Below are 17,267 nucleotides of genomic sequence, written 5' to 3'. Positions count from 1 at the left end.
CAGAACATTCCAGATTGATTCCAAGGTAAGTAAACTTAGGGGCCCTTTTACTAAGGTGCAAACATCAGGCAGATGCATTTTACTATGTATGCAGCCAATTTATCAAGACAAGAGGGAAAAAGTACTCCATAGAAGCATCTAGTAAGATGTGTGATGCCTACAAGGCATATTTTGGACAGAGAATCTAATTTAGTAGTTAAAGTTACCACAGATAAAGAAAATTCTGGAGTGCAAGTAATTTCCCAAGAAGCTAACTAGGATGAAAAAAAGCAAAAAACAAATTGCCAAAACCTGTACAATATCACTAAAATTAGACCCTTTCTTTCTGAATGCACGGCCAAGACCGTCATCCATTCCCTCATCACTTCTTGAGTAGACTACTGCAACCTGCTTCACTGATCTGCTAAACCATCTCTCTCCCCTTCAGTCTGTTCAAAACTCTGCTGCATACCTCATATTCTGCCATTGTCACTATGCCCACATTACCCCTCTTCTCAAGTCACTTCATTGGCTCCCTATCCGTTTCCACATACAGTTCAAACTCCTCTTACTGACCTATAAGTGTATTCGTTCCACAGCTCCTCAGTATCTCTCCTCTCTCTTCCATCCCTACCCTCCTCCTCGGGCACTACGCTCATTGAATAAGTCTTCTCTTCTAAGGCCAATTCCAAACTCTGTCCTGTCTACCTTGCTGCACTATATGCCTAGAACAAACTGCCTGACTCGGTACATCAGGCTCTGTCTCTGGCAGTGTTCAAATTCAGACTCAAAGCCCACTTTGAAGATGCTTTCAATTCCAAACACCAATCCACCTTCTAAGCACTAAGTCTTATCATTCCCTCTGCAATTCTCTCACCTGAGCAATGTGCATTGATGCACTTTCTTGTCCAGTTTGTCTGTCTTGACTAGATTGTAAACTCTTTTGAGCAGAGTCTGTCTCCTATGTTTTGATGTCTAGTAGTGCTTTAGAAATGATTAGTAGTAGTAGAGAAAGCGGCTTGGACCAGCTTTGTTGCAATGGTTTGGGGCTTCCTGGGCAATCACAAGGTCAAAAACTACATGGAGTTGGTTGAGAATCTGTGATGAATTACAGTAAAATGGGCTGTAGGATGTCTCTCAAAATCCATGTCCTTAATACTCATCTTGAAACATTGAAGAAGAATATGGGAGCATACTCAGAGGAGCAAGGTAAGCGCTTCGACCAGGATATACTGGACTTCAAACACTGGTACCAGGTCCGATGTAATGAGAACATGATGGGAGACTACATCTGGGGGCTGATTTTTTTAAAAAGTGATTTACCTTCAAGATCATGAGGGGCATAGAGAGGGTGGATAGGGACAGATTCTTCAGGCTGAAGGGGTCAACAGGCACGAGGGGGCATTCGGAGAAACTGAAGGGAGATAGGTTCAGAACAAATGCAAGGAAGTTTTTTTTCACCCAAAGGGTCGTGGACACTTGGAATGCGCTACCGGAGGAAGTGATCAGGCAGAGTACGGTACAAGGATTCAAACAGGGATTGGACGGATTCCTGAGGGATAGGGGGATCGTGGGATACTGAGAGAGGTGCTGAGATGTAACACAGGTATAGAAAGCTAACCAGGTAATAAGTATAGAAATCCAACCAGGTCGTGCATGTGCAAGACCGGAGGGTTAGGACTTCGATGGGAAGATAGGACTCAATGGGAAATCAAGGTGGCAAGGGGGCCCCTTCTGGTGACTCAGACAGGCCGTGACCTGTTCGGGCCGCCGCGGGAGCGGACTGCTGGGCGGGATGGACCTATGGTCTGACCCGGCGGAGGCACTGCTTATGTTCTTATGTTCTTACTTGCTTCTAAATCATCTGTGGTCATCTATGTTTATTTTTTTTTATTATTTATGAATTTAATAGTTAACAAGGAAAAAAGGTTTCTAACATCAAATTTAACAATAATATACAACACAAAAAATCCTTTTCAAGTCCACAACAATGGGGAGACATGCTACTTTACAAACTAACAGAATAAGGAAAACTAAGAGATTGTTCTTGATTCATATGAATCTTGACCATTCCCAACTATTTGGAACTCTGACATCCTACCATCTTTGTTTAACTTCAATATTAAATACATGTTAATAATGATTCTTATGTTGCTTTTTATGGTTTTTTAAGAAATAAAAGATGAAAAATTGGCATTTTCACATTTTAAGTAGGTAAATTGTAAAATTGTCTATCCTTGTCACTAAAGCAAAGTTTTATGGAATAATAGTCGTTTGGTCTCCATACTTTTTAGGCATGAGCTTTCAAAAAATTACACTTAGTGCCCAGGAATAAAAATCTTGTTACATAGTGTTTTGGATGATGACAATGAAAATGATTATTGCCCAAGGACAGATTTAAAGGTGTGAAAATAGTAAAAACTAAACTTTCGGGTGATCCAATTGTAATTCTATCATCATTTTTTTGCAGTTGCTAAATACCAAATTATAGGGATAGTAATATTACTCTTCTGAAGCTATTTGATACTTTTGTGCAGCAGAAGAATAAGGCAGTCTTTCAGCATTCAGAAGTCAAATGATAAATTGAGGTAGTGTTGCCCTATACTCCAATTAGAACTGTAAATATTTTATAAAGAATGAGAAAAGCTAGAGTGAAAAACCACTATGCTTATTCCTTAAGCAGCAATATCAACATGCTATTTTTTTCTTCCATAATCTTTTTAGTGACATTTTTATAATTTGCATCTCAGAGAAGATTCAGTGTTATGGTTTAGTAATGTTAATGTTAAATAGACTATATAAAATCAACTTTCCTATTCATATTATCAAACTTGTCTGTGTAAGTCAGGGGTGTCCAATGTCGGTCCTCGAGGGCCGCAATCCAGTCGGGTTTTCAGGATTTCCCCAATGAATATGCATGAGATCTATTAGCATACAATGAAAGCAGTGCATGCAAATAGACCTCATGTATATTCATTGGGGAAATCCTGAAAATCCGACTGGACTGCGGCCCTCGAGGACCGACATTGGACACCCCTGGTGTAAGTGATTCAGATCCTTGTGATTCTCTCATATCTAGATGTTCAGCCTCTTGTTATCAAGTTTTACCATTTTGATGGGAAAAATCACACTAGTATATCTTGCCTAACAGCTTATAGGCCAGGGGTTCTTAACCCTTTCAAGACCATAAGGATCGTAGGCCAATTTTTGTGGTTTTGACGACATTTTTATGGTAAAAAGGGCTTGCAGATGCCAAAAAAATTGATTTTTTTTGTGAAATATCATTATTTTTAAAAAAAAAAATCACACTTCAGGCTTATGGACAGTGTGGCAAGTGAATCTTCTCGTCAATCTGGCAACGACGCTAATGAATGAATGTCGGAACCAGTTTGTTTACATAAAGGCAGTATCATATGGAATCCGTACATATCAAATTTAGAACTGTAGACTATCCCAATCAAAATTTATAAGATTTTAAAGTTATGGGACAAATATGTCCCTTGGTCCTGAAAGGGTTAACCAGTGATTTCTAAGGGGCATGAGAAGAGGTCATACAGGGTGCAGAGAAGGGTCTTGAAATCCAAGGCAATTTATTGAAACTTCCTAGATAGAGTGAAGGCAGTTATTAGGACAGTTATTGGTAGGATTAACTGGGTTCTACTGTAGTTGTAGCAATTTGTTAGCAGCAACATATGTAGCTGTCAGTAATTACTAGTGGGCAAATGGTTTCGGAAGGGGGTGCATGAGTTTCATTGATCAATTAAAGGGATGCAGAAACCAAACAAACTTTCATATTGGTGGTTCTTTTCATTCCTGAGAATAACACTTGAAATGCACTACAAAAGGTGTAGCGATCCAATTTTCCATCTCCTCTAGGCTGGAAGGGATGGAAAGTCTGGATGAAAATCAACGCTGGCTGCGGCAGATGACAGAGAAATTCTTCCATGCAATTATTACTTCCTCGTCAGAATTTCCTCCCCAGCTGCGCAGTGTCTGCCACTGTCTGTACCAGGTATGCTTGGGTAAAGCATTTGTACATAGTTTAGGAAACAATCTTTTATTTATTCTTTACTTTAAAGTGTTTTTCTCTTAACTGTTTAGTCCATAAATATCTGTTTTCTTTTCAGGTTTTACTCCTTGTTCAACTTGCCTTGCAAGTGCCATTTCTGCTTCTTTTCAATTTTGCTTATAATTTTTTGTGGGCTTGCAGACTTCCGAATTATGTTAAAGTTGCTGCATATTTAATGTTAATATTTTCAATTTGTCTAATAATGAAGAAATGTTAAACGTTCTGCAGCATGTTGCTTATAAACTGGGTTAAGAAGAGGTTGTTCCCAAGAGTGTGCTTAGTTTGGACAAGTAAAACAACATATATTCATGAAAATTTCAAATGTATATGTGCTATGTTGTTTCCTCACTGCCCATACAAATAGAGACCATATATGTTGGCACTTTTAGCCCATATAGTTCACACTGCTCAAGTGGTAGTTAGGAAAACTAACCCACCTACTTTGCTACAATGTGGGCTACTCAAAATTGCTTGCAGAACATTTCAGCTTATTTGCTCAAGCTGTCTAATTTCTTAAAAGGCACAGATTTTATGTAAGCTTCATGTCTGAAAATACATCAAGCTGATAGCAAAAGGAGCTTTATAAATAAGTTAATCTTTCACAATATCTTTAAAGAAATAGTATAGTTGCATTGAAATGACCTTGGAAAAATTAAAACATGGTTTGGTGTACAGAATCACTATGTACCAAACCTGTGTGTATATATGTTTTGCCATAACTCTACTGTTTAGACTGAACACATGACAGTGGTCCTTTGACTTATAGGAAGTCATCAGTTAGCTACTAAACAAGATTCGTCTGTACACCAGTAAGCAAATGCATGCTACCCAAAAGTGCCAAGTACTTGGAAAACTGCTTTGGGAGTTCTCTTATATTTCAAGCCAGTTGGGTTTTACAAGTGATTATATTTTATTTCTTTAAAAGCTGGGGTTGAGAACTTCAGAGAAATGTTAAATTTGTTGATTTATGTTGAAGGTACCTCTGTTATAGTGACACATTGTTAGGGAAAATAATTATGAGCAAACTTCATGTGAATGGGTTGGCAGGTACATTCAAGCTGGCCCTTAGGATGTGTCCTTGCTCATCTCTACAGATAGGAGGGAGCATGTAAACTGAATGTCACATACCTTCTTTAAAAGTATCTGTGTTGGTAGCATAGAAATGTAATGAGCATTACATCAGCCCACCCTTCCATTTTTCTTTAAGGGGTCCTTTCACTAAACCACTAGATACCAATACAGAAAAAAAAAAAAAATGGACTATGTGTCGGGTGAAGAGGAGGCTTTCCTGCTATAACCAGTATCTACATTACCTTGCTCTAACTGATTTATTTATTGGGATTTATTATTTGTGGGGGATTCTGATTGGCTTTAGCCTGGACAAGAGGAGAGAGTGGTCGATGGTGTCGAAGGCGGCACTGAGGTCTAATAGTACCAGCAACGCATCATTTCTGTCGTCTAGGATTTCCAGCAGTCATCTAGGATGTCCAAAAGCACTGTTTCTATGATGTGGTGTTTCCTGAAGCCCGATTGGAAGTTGGAGAGGGTGACATTTGTCTCCATGAAGTCTTGCAATTGCGCGAGTACTGTCTTTTTCAATATTTTTGAGATGAATGGGAGGTTTGAGACAGGTCGGAAGCTACTTGGGTTGTCTGGGTCCATGGTTTGTTTTTTCAGGAGTGGTTTTACTATGGCAGATTTCCAGCTCCGTGGAACTACACCTGTCGTAAGGGATTCATTTATTAAGGTAGGATGGATTCTAGGAATACCTCGTTTGTATCCAGGAGTGTAGTGGAGGGACATGAGTCCAGGATCGAGGTCGCGGGCGTACAGAGTTGATTATGGTTTTGATGTCATTGTGGTAGATCGGTTTTGAAACTGTTCAAGGTTTCCGTCTTGAGCGGATTGTCATCTTGGGTGGTCTCTGGGATGTATGGGAGTGCTTTGGCCTCTAAGTCCAGATTTGCATGTATCTTTGATATTTTGTCATGGAAGAAGGTGGAGAGGGATTCGCAGTCTAGGTTCGTTTGCTGGGAATGCATTGGACCTTTAAGTTTTTCGTTACCGAGAAGATGGCCTTTGATCTGCTTGGGACCTTGGATAGTAGAGCGGTATATATTTCTTCTAGTCATGTCTAGTCATGAGCCCCAAATCCAGCTGCTGAACATCACTCTTATTGACCTTGACTAGCTCCTTCTGGCTTCCTTCTGTAATGGTACACCCTAGACAAAAGTGTTGATGAAGGAGCTAGACTAAGGGCATGGTTAAGCAAGGCAGAGACCAAGCAGGATTAGGAATCAAGATGTGGAACAAGAAGCATACATGTAGAGCAGGAACCAAATGTGGAGTTGAGTGGAGAAAAGCACTTGCACTGACAGGCTTACCAAAAACTGTTGAACTTGCAAAGATTGTTCTGGCTATGCTTCCTTATGTATGACCACTAATAAGATATGTCTCCTTCTGGTCTGGTGGGCTGCTCTTGCTACTCATGAACATGTTTCCTCGAACTTGGGTCGCGGCTTATGCAGTCTCCGTGGCTCAGCCACAAGTCTCCAGTCATTAATCAACAAGACTGCAGGTTCAGTTCTTGTGAACAATGGATATGCTACATGCCAGTGTGCCATCTGGCCAGTCCCATTAACACATTTTCAAGGAATAAATTGTTTTCCTGATTTAAATTGTTTTTAATATTTAATCCTGTAAGTGGTGTTTCCTAATGAGTCTAAAATTATTTTGAACTCTATTAGTTTATGAAGATACTATGAGACAACTCTTAGAATGTTCCATTATGACAAGAGTCAAGGGTGTAGGATCATGGATTTTGTATACTGTCTTTCTGTGGGTACAACTAAAGCAGTTTACATAAACTGTATTATATGCAAGTATTAATCTTTGGATGCCACAGCCCTGGCAGAAATATACATGAATTGTGTCAGAATGGATCTTGGTTCAATCTCATTGCTGTGAATGTCTTTTTCCTTTTATTAGAGAGTCTTGATTAGTTAGCTTTTTTACTAGCTTTCAAAAGCTGCTATTTGAATTATGGTGGGGCTTTTTTCCCATTCTTTGGGAATAAAAGTTGTGAAAACAATGCTGTACAGTATCTGGGAGTTCTGTTAAATAGCTGATTTGTGTGTTTTAGTATTCTTGTCAGTATGAAGCAGTTGGATTGATCCACTGCAAAGTGTATGGTGGAAGAAATTTTTTGGTAAGAAATATTTTTGAACGTATAAAACATGGATATGAATGTGTAAGAGTGTTGCAATATGTACATATTGCATATAGAACCTCTTGGCTCACTTTTGTCTTGGTCCTTTGCCTTATAAAAGTCTTCACAATTATGTATTTTCACATTTTGTTGTCTAAAAAATACAATTCAAAATGTATTAAAGTAAGAGTTTGTTTCAGTGACTTACACAACAAACTACACTTTTAACATGAAAGGACAATTTATAAGAATGGTCAAAACCTGATTAAACCAATCAGTCTTTATTGCATAATTCTTCATACCCTTTATCATATTTTGTTTCTAAAAATTGTCCTAACAAGGCCTACAGGAAATTTAAATAGAGTCCATCAATGTCCATTGACAATATTGAAGTTGATTTGAATATTCCTAGATAAAGGATCAAACTATTTCTTTTGTATGAATGGAATTTGAAACAAAGGTCTAAAGATGATGAAAGAACTTTTGGATAAAATTATTCAAAGGTACAGTTTGGGGGAAAGTATAAGAAAAATTCAGTGTAGTGATGTGGCCCTTTGGCTCAAATGAGCCTGGGGGTGGCAGCCTATTAAAAATGGACAGGTAAGTGGTGGAATGGTTAAGCATGAAATAAAATAATAGCCACTACACTTTCTTACCATGGCTTAGGATTTACTAGTTAGGGATTGATTGATAAGATAAGGACTTAATCCAAGAGCTGAGGAGGTTTTATGAGTGGCTATATAAAATCACAATTGGATAAACCAGAACACAAACCAGGTAGACAAATATGGGATAACATATTGATCTGGAAAAAATATGTGTTTTGTGCTGTGGTAACTGGAAACAGGAGAAGAGTAGGCATTCTCTCAGGGCACTAGAATTAATTGATAAGCTCTGTTGAAGGCCAGAGAAGATAAACCCGGGGCTGTAGTTTAGCTTTATGAAGTTCTATTGTTTCATTGTGTGCCCAGTCTGGTCTTGGGGTATTACTCCAGAGACCTGTGAAAGATAAGGTTTGGCCTTTGACCTGGTTACTGTAAAGATGGACTTTTTCTTCTTATTACAGAGATTACATTCCAGGGGGCCCTCCACTTTTTGCAGAGTAAAGTTAGAAAACATTAATTGGATATACAAAATGCATAAACGATTAATTAAATCTTAGTAAACTATTAAAATACAATAGTACTCATAAATGTAGGAACATTTATTTTAAAGGTCTTAGATTAGAATATAATTACCTCAAAAATGTACTGGAGGATTTATATAGGAAAAAGTAGATTTTGTGGGAGTGGGTTGGCCACTCCCCTTCTCTTACACTGGGACAAAGCATCTCTGTGCATGCTGCAGAATCACTCAGTAACATGGGAGCAGCAGCTTGACTTTTAAGGGAATGATTTCAAGCTGTGTGTATGGATAATTTTTCTTTGTAAGTATATTGCAATACTTTATCTTTATTTCTTCTGTATTTTTATAAATGATGTAAGCTAGTATTAGAATGTAACTTTAAGAAATCCTTGTGTGAGGGGGAAAGACACTCCCCCGATATGCATGCAAGCACCTTATATGGTATCAAGTATTCTTGACCAATTATATGCAGACAGTAAAATGTCGTCATATATTAGGTATATATAAGTAAATATAGGATAGAATTTTGAGGACATTAAGTCAGAGAAGCTGTAGTTACACTACCTGACTAAATGTGCTTCCATTGTACAAATGCCTTTTGAAACAAGATTATTCTGTTAAATTTTAATAAACAATATTTGATTGGAAATATTTGTACAATTATCATTATTCCAGTGCATCTTTGAGCAGGGTAGAAACATAACTAGTAGTCAAATGCCCTTTGGGATACTATTAAGCTTATCATTGTAAAGTGGAAACAGTTTGATATTATAGTTAGGACACTCTTAATTTGGCCATCCCTCTAAAGTCAGTAGCCATGGTTTGGGGAAACTGCTGAGAGAGGTTGTTGGCCAAGACACAGGGAAATATTGAGTGCTAAAGAAAAACCACATGATGTGCTACATAGTGTTTATAAAGAAATACTTAGGAGGCACTTGGAGGAGATCTTGTGGTCTGATAAGATCAGATTGGAACTTTTCTAGTTTTAATGCTAAGCAATATGTGCATCATTTAAAAAAGAAAAAAAAACAACACCACCTTATCACAATGTCACCATTAAAGCAAATTGGTGACAGCATTATGTTATGAAGATACTGTGAACCAATGGAGATAGGCGAGGCTTGTGAAGATGAAGGAAAAGATAGATGATGCAACATATAAGCAGATCCTAGTGAAAAACCTGTTTCATTCTGCCAGGGGAAAAGATTCACTTTCCAGCACAATAATGATACTAAGCCAGCATAAATCTAAGCCAACAGTGATTTGGCTTAGTAAGAAGAAAGTATGTGTTCTTATTCCAGTCAAGGCTAAGTGAAAATATATAGCAAGACTTGAAGACTACAGTCCACAGGTGTTCACTAGACCAGTGGTTCCCAACCTTGTCCTGGAGGACCACCAGGCCAGTTGGGTTTTCAGGATAGCCCTAATGAATATGCATGGAGCAGATTTGCATGCCTGGCACCTCCATTATATGCAGATCTCTCTCATGCATATTCATTAGGGCTATCTTGAAAACCCGACTGTCCTGGTGGTCCTCCAGGACAGGGTTGGGAACCACTGCACTAGACTACTTGAAAGAGATTGAGCAGTTCTGCCAGGAAGAATTTTCAGACACTATACTAATCTCTTATACAAAGTTGATGGGCTGTTATTGCTGCAAAAGTGGTTGCTACAGTCCAAGATTTTTTTGGTTTCATATTTTTATTTACTGTGTGAATATTTCTTCAGTTGTTTCACTGATCCACTCAGCATACTCTACACTTTTAACATGAAAGAACAAGTTTCTACATCATTGCATTTTGAATTGTATTCTTTTAGATGACAAGACTATGAAAAAAGTACAAAGAGATGCCCACATTGTAGCTGTTAGCACACTATTCATTAAATTGCAATATCTTTCGTAACTGGAAAACTCAACACAGATTTTTGCTATTGGGTAAATTTAGTCTCTTGCCTGTGTGTTTCTTGGTTGCATGTTGTGTTCTTTTTCGAACGTAATATGTTACTATTCCATTTCTTTACACTTTCTCTCAAAGAAGTTTGTTTCTGCTTCTTTTCTTTGTTCATTATTTGTCTTTCCTAATGTCAGGCAATGGCATTGATCTGTGTTAGAGAACTGTTTGCAAATTAGGTATGTTGAATGATCTGTAACATAAAAATCTTTTTCACCATAGTAAAATGTGGAGTATTCAGACTGCTAAGTATAGCAAAAATGACTTTTACTGAGCATATTAGGCTCATGAGTGAAGGCTATTCGTGATAAAGAATAAAAAATAACTCCTTTAATTTTGCATGAGAGAGAAGATATCTGACATCCAAAGAATTGATTTATGGTACAAATTCATGTTATAAAGTCTTTTATTGTGACTTACTAAAAGGATCCTAACTTAAAATGCCAGTATTTAACTGGTGAAGAGAGACTCCTTGACCACAACTAGTCCAAAATTAATAACAGATCTTGACTAATTATCTTTAGGGCAGGTGGGTTTTTTATATCAAATCTGTTTTTTTTAAACTATGTATTTATCAAACCTCTGTGACCCTTTATTATTATTTTTCTGAACAAACTAAACTGTGTTCAGTTTTTTTATGGATGAGGTTTTCAAAAAAATTAAGCACGGAAATCCTTAACAGAAATTGCATATGCTCATAAAATGTAAAGCTGTTTAGTGTCTGAAATAGCAGAAATGATTTCAACCCAAAGTTTGCTTCCTGTGTTAATAAAGCATCACAAATGATGTTTTGACAGATCTCTCTATCTTCATCATGTGGTTGCTTTAGTGGATATGTTTAAATTTTTTTTTATTTTGATTTTTTTATGCTGTAATTTTTGTGTAAAAGTCAACATTGTGGGTTTTTTTTTTTTTTTTGTTGCTATATGTATAGCTGGTGCTGTGACTTGTTTGTGCTCATCTCTGTTCTATAGGCAACTTGCCACTCTCTTCTGAGTAAAGCTTCCGTAAAAGAAAAAAAGGAAAACAAAAAATCAGTAAGTTTGGTATTTTTTTTTTTTTTTGGAGAAATTTTTATTAGCCATCTTACAAATTAGCAAACTATCCTTTCCCCAGCTACAAATAAAAAACAACTTTACAGAACAAAACTAGACTTCTGCTATTTATTCTAAGTCTTTTCACCTCAACCTGTTTGACCTTATTCTATTAAATCATTCTACTAATTCTGGCACCAAATAGCTTTCATTTCAATTAACCCACTGGAACTACATTATGTTACATAATCTTATGTGGCTAGCAGATTCAAAAGAAAAAAATAATTTTTTGTTTTCTTTTTTAAGCCTGCCTTCTCAAGCGATCCTTTTCTCTTCTAATCAGCTGCAGTAGTGAGAAGTTGGAATTCTTTTTATTCAGAAGTTCACAGAATGCTAGATTTGCTTATTTATGGGTTCTTTGGGACAAGGATTTCTTCCTGGAAGGGACTCTAGCTTTATAAGACCTGCACTGTAAAGAATTAATGCTTTATTCCAGGCTTCTTTGGTTTGATGTTTAGCCCTTGAGTCTCCTTTTGCTTTGCATAGTCATTCTCTAGTGCTCTTACTAATACTACCACAAGCCTGTCTGACCAGGTAAGCTAAGCTACCCTTTTAGTTTCTTCATCAGCTTTACCATTCTTGCTCTAGGGATTCTTTGGCATTGAAATTTCATGACAGAATTGACAGATCACTGGTGAATACTAAAGTTTAATGTTTTAAGCTTTGTGTAATTGTAAAATTATCCCTTGGTATAAGGCATTTGGGAGTGAAGTTAGCAACATGAGCTACCTCTAAGACATGTTATTTTACTGTTAACTCCAGATTAACAGTAGGTCTCAGTCTCGCTGCATAAATGGGACCTATGTTAACATAGCAAAAGTTTGTAGTAAAATAACACTTGTTAACAAAAGCTCACATTGATAATTATGCCTATTGTTTTAGAGACCTCATAGAATGTTTGGATCACATGTACCATATTTGTGCTGCATGACAAGAGCACATATGAGTAAAATACATAAGCTTTTGGGCCACCACTGATCTTGTTGACAGGTTTCTTCTTAACTTTTAATTTTACAAACCGCTCCCTTGAAAATTCTTCCCCTCACCCTTTTTGTATGTATTCTGAAATTTACCAGCCTGAAATTTTGTGATTCCTGTGTTTTGCTTTACAGATTCAATAAAGACATATTGAAACTTACCAGCTGAACATGTTTTCATGATGACAAACTTTTAAATGGACTGTAAAGTTGCACAAACATTTAACTAAATTAACAACATTATTGTTGCCATTGTGTATTAATAAAATACAGACTACATTTGGTTACCTGGGAAAAAAGAAGAAGCTGTATTAGGATTATAACAGATATATATTTTGTTTAGATGACTGAATACAAGCCAGATTGGGCCAGCTGTGCATTTTGGTCCATATTCTATACTGGCACCTAAGTTAAGTGCAAAATACCATTTAAAAGGGGTTTTTGTACAAAAATTCAAGGCTCCTTCCGGCACTTTAAAAAGCAACACTTACATCATGCCTACAGAGGCGCTTTGCAATGCCTAACGCCACTGTAGGCATTGTAAAGTGCCTTCGTAGTTGCAATTCACATGAAAGGTAGGCACCAGAAATATAAGCCTTGAAAACCCTGGCCTACATTTCCAGCACCTACCTTCCCCGAAGGCATGATTCTATAAATGGCACCGTCGCGTGATTAACACACGATCGGTGGCTGTTTTTAAGGTGGGCGCTAGTGCAGTTTATAGAATCAGGGCCTTTGTGCTTGTAGGAAAATTGCCTAGTACATCTGATCTAAAATGACTTGCAACAGTATTAAACTTATTGTTTAGCATGTTTACTGCCAGTCTTTTAAGCACTTCTTTAGTTTTTCATGTATCATTTTCTTTGTTTTGGTTCACGTTTCAGTAACTGAGTTCCTTATCAGAGCAACAGTTTATGAAGGGCATGAAGACGATGAACCTATATGTATGCCAGTGCTGTCCTGTACTTTACTGTGTGTAGGTAGAAGGGGAGACTCCTTAGCCTGTCATTCCCTACCGGTATCTCATTTATGATTGTATGACATGAAATGTTTCCTTGTACCGTATTCTGTCTCTCTGATATTAGTATTCCAGAAGTCTCTGTTTATATTTATAATGGTGGGAGGTGATCCTTGGTGTAATACAATATAAAATTGCACCAGAATTTCCTGAAGTGAATTCTGTTTCTGGCATCAACTCATCCTCAAACCATTTAAATGAATCCAGTACCAAAGGGTGAAAGCAAGTCTTTTTGTTAATTTGATTGATAAGAGGCTTCTCTAGACTTAAAGAGAAAAGGAAACGGAATTCCTATGAGGAGATCCTTGCTTTAACAATGGTCTCTTATTTTAATTTAAGTAAATTGTTGGTTAAAACTATTTTTTATTGTCTCAAATTTTTCAAGAAATTTGCTAGAGCAATATGGGAGATGTTATATCATTGTTCCACACCAAAGTGGCCCCAATTCTGGTTGTCACATCATTGGATTGTCTAATTTGAAATAAGCAGGTTATATGATATCTGCATTGTACAGATAAACTTTTTGCCATGGATAAACTGGATTGAATCAGGCACACAAGTGGGTGATGTCATCAGAGATAGCTAGCTGTTCTAGAGCTCAAACCTACTATAAAGTTCTGAGCATGCACAACCATTTCCTCATGCAAAGATCACCTCAGTCCCTCAGTTTTGTTTTTGTCTGCTCTGCTACTACTGCTGCTACTTATAATTTCTGTGGTGCCGCTACATGTATGCAGCGCTATATACAAATGTGTAAGAGAGAATTCCTGCTCAGCTGAACTTGCAATCTTTTCTGAACAGATAAACAGGACAAAATAAGAGATTAGGGAGTTTTGTTTATGATGGGAATGATAAGATCAAAAAGCAGTCTCCAAAAATTGGGAATTGATGTATCAACCCAGGAAAGCTATTCCAGACATAGCAAAATGGGTAAGGGGAGGAGGGGATTGTCACTTGTATATTGCCTTTTTGTAGTTTTACACCTACACTCAAAAGTGTTCATATACAAGTACTTCAAGCATTTTCCCTATCTGTCTCGGTGGGCTAACAATCTATCTAATGTACCAGGGGCGGTGGAGGATTAAGTGATTTGCCCAGGGTCACAAGGAGCAGCGCAGGGTTTAAACCCACACCACATGGAACAGAGTCAGAGTTATCATTTTTTAAAATAAAATATGAATATAAATGAAAGAGATAGAAGAAAAGCCCTGAAATCTAAGTGAGGGCAACATATCAAGAAATGGGTGGTATTCAACCATATGAAAAGCAGTTGAGAGGTCAGGAAAGATGACGCTTACTACTACTGCTAATTATCACTTATATAGTGCTGAAAAACATACTCAGCACTGTACATTTTGACATTTATAGATGGTTCCTACTCGGACAAACATACATGACATATAGGATAGGGGATGCAGAATCCAAGGTAAGATGAGTTAGGAGTTGAAAACACTCTCGAAGAGGTGGGCTTTTAACTGGGCCTTGAACACTGCCAGAGATTGAGCCTACTATGCAGTGATTAAGTAAAGGCCCTTGGATAAATTATTTATAATCTTGCCAGAAATAGGTCACTGAAGACTTTGGCAAGGGCTGTTTCTGTAGAATATCAAGTATAAATGCCAGACTGGAGTGGATCAAGAATAGCTTGAGATAAAAGAAAATCAACATAATTGTGGTGTACAGCATGTCGAGTAACTTGGATGCAAAATGGAGGATGGAGCTGGAGTGATAGTCGGAGAAGCAGGTACCGGTAGGGTTCAAATAAGTTTTTTATAGGCATGATATGGCATGTTTAACAGGATCAGGAACAGTTGCAGTAGAAAGTGATAGGTTAAAGAGATGACAGTAGGGGTTTTGGTGGTGTGCTCAGAGAGAAGAGGATAGATTTTGGTAATATTATAGAGGAGGAAGCAACAAACTGCCAAATCTGCTTCCTCCTCTATAATATTACCAAAATCCGTCCTCTTCTCTCTGAACACACTACCAAAACTCTTGTCCACGCTCTTGGCACCTCGCGCTTAGACTACTGCAGCTTACTTCTCTCGGGTCTCCCGCACACCCACATTCTCACATTACCCCTCTCCTCAAGTCGCTTCATTGGCTCCCTGTCCATTTCATAATACAGTTTAAACGTCTCTTACTGACTTACAAGTGCATTCGCTTTGAAGCCCCCGATATCTCTCCTCACTTATCTCCCCCTATGCTCCCCTCCCCCGTAATCTCCGCTCATTGGGCAAATCCCTCTTATCTGTACCCTTCTCTTCCACTGCCAAGTCCAGACTCCGTCCCTTCTTTCTTGCAGCGCCGTATACCTGGAACAGGATGCCTGAATCAATACGTCATGCTCCATCCCTGGCAGTGTTCAAATCCAAGCTAAAGGCCCACTTTTTTGAAACTGCTTTCAACTCTTATGTCCCACTCACTGCTGTCAGATACCTATACCCACTATAATCTCCCCAACACTGAAATGTCCTTTCTAAATTAGATTGTAAGCTCTTCTGAGCAGGGACTGTCTATTGTATGTTAAAATGTACAGCGCTGTGTATGCCTTTCAGCGCTATAGAAATAATAAATAGTAGTAGTAGACAGAGCCGAGCAGATTAGATGACTGGGAAAGAGATGAGAGGAACATAGTGAGTTTGAAGAAGGAGAAATGATATCAAGTTTCCTCCTTTGTGATTTTAGAAAAGGAAGAAAAGATGTTAGGGTTTGAAGGAATGATGTGAGAATGATTGCAGGAGTAGGGGAGATGGAGGTGACCTAATGGAGTGCTCAAAATTAACCTTGTCTTGGAAGTACTCAGCTATAGTCTGAGAAAAAGTAATGGAGTCGGAGGTGGGAGCAGTTAAGGGAGTTCAGTGTGTCAAAATTACAGTGAGGGTTGGAAGCAAAAGAGTTTGTTAAATGAATGTAGTACACTTTATTAGTAAGTGCAGTAGCAGATTGGTAGGTGGTCAGCAGGAATCTGAAATGTATTAGGTCAAAATGGGCATGATTTTAACTAAAGGCACTCCACCGTGTGAGCAAAGGAATACTTAAGTAGCACCTTATGGGAGTCAATCAAGACGGGTTTGATATGCTTTATATCAGGGGTGTCCAACCTGCTTCCTGCGGGCCGCATGCAGCCCCGTGAGGTATTTTGTGTGACCCTGCTCAAAGGTGATGCAACGTTTTCCTCTGCCGCCCCCGGGTGTTTACATTCTTTCCGGCTAACCTCCTCCATCTTGCTGCAGTGTTCGCTCAAAGCTGTGGGCAGCGGCTCCTTCGCGCCTCCCAAGGCTGACCCGGAAGCGTTCCCTCTGACATTGCGACATCAGAAAGAAGGCTTCCAGATCAGCCGCAGGAGGTGCGTAGGAACCTCTGCCCGCGGCTTTGAGCGAACACTGCAGCAAGACAGAGGAGGGAGCTGGCAAGAAGGTAAACACCCATAACAATACAACATATACTCTACAAAAACTGTCCTAAATCCTCCATTACTACTACTCATTTCATTCACATGAATGCATTAATAAATAACTGTCTTTAAGATTTTTTTTAGATATACCCCTGGGTTTACATAATGGTAGCTGACCTGTCAGTGAGTTCCAGAATTTCACTCCTGCTATTGAAAACAGAGAATTCACAACCCTCACATGTTTCACATTTCACTCTCATACCATGTTCAGATCTTAATTCCCTTCTTAGACAATATAACTTCAACAAATCTTGAAAACATCCTGGGGATTTGTGATACAAATCCAGAGTATTATTGACATTTATATTGCACTCTTTGCTGTACAGGAAGCCAATGTAGCTGTTTAAATATAGGCATAATGTGGCATAATATAGTTTGAGATAGGGAATAA

At 38.2% G+C, this 17,267-nt stretch overlaps 1 protein-coding gene across 10 annotated transcripts in view; it reads left to right on the top strand.

Moving 5' to 3' along the window:
- NF1 (neurofibromin 1) overlaps positions 1-17,267 on the top strand; it is a 393,675-nt gene that overhangs the window by 183,190 nt on the left and 193,218 nt on the right. For 7 of the 10 annotated variants that reach the window (XM_033922537.1, XM_033922536.1, XM_033922538.1 and 4 more), the window contains 2 exons: positions 3,856-3,991; positions 11,308-11,370. In XM_033922537.1, coding sequence (XP_033778428.1) covers positions 3,856-3,991; positions 11,308-11,370 — 199 coding nt within the window. The remainder of the gene's footprint in view (positions 1-3,855; positions 3,992-11,307; positions 11,371-17,267) is intronic. The other 3 variants (XM_033922541.1, XM_033922547.1, XM_033922546.1) reach the window with 1 other exon arrangement.

This window comes from Geotrypetes seraphini, chromosome 15 (genome assembly GCF_902459505.1).
Source record: "Geotrypetes seraphini chromosome 15, aGeoSer1.1, whole genome shotgun sequence".
NCBI classification, from domain to species: Eukaryota; Metazoa; Chordata; class Amphibia; order Gymnophiona; family Dermophiidae; genus Geotrypetes; species Geotrypetes seraphini.
Note: the sequence above shows the minus strand (reverse complement) of the source record. Positions and strands in the feature narration are given on the sequence as shown.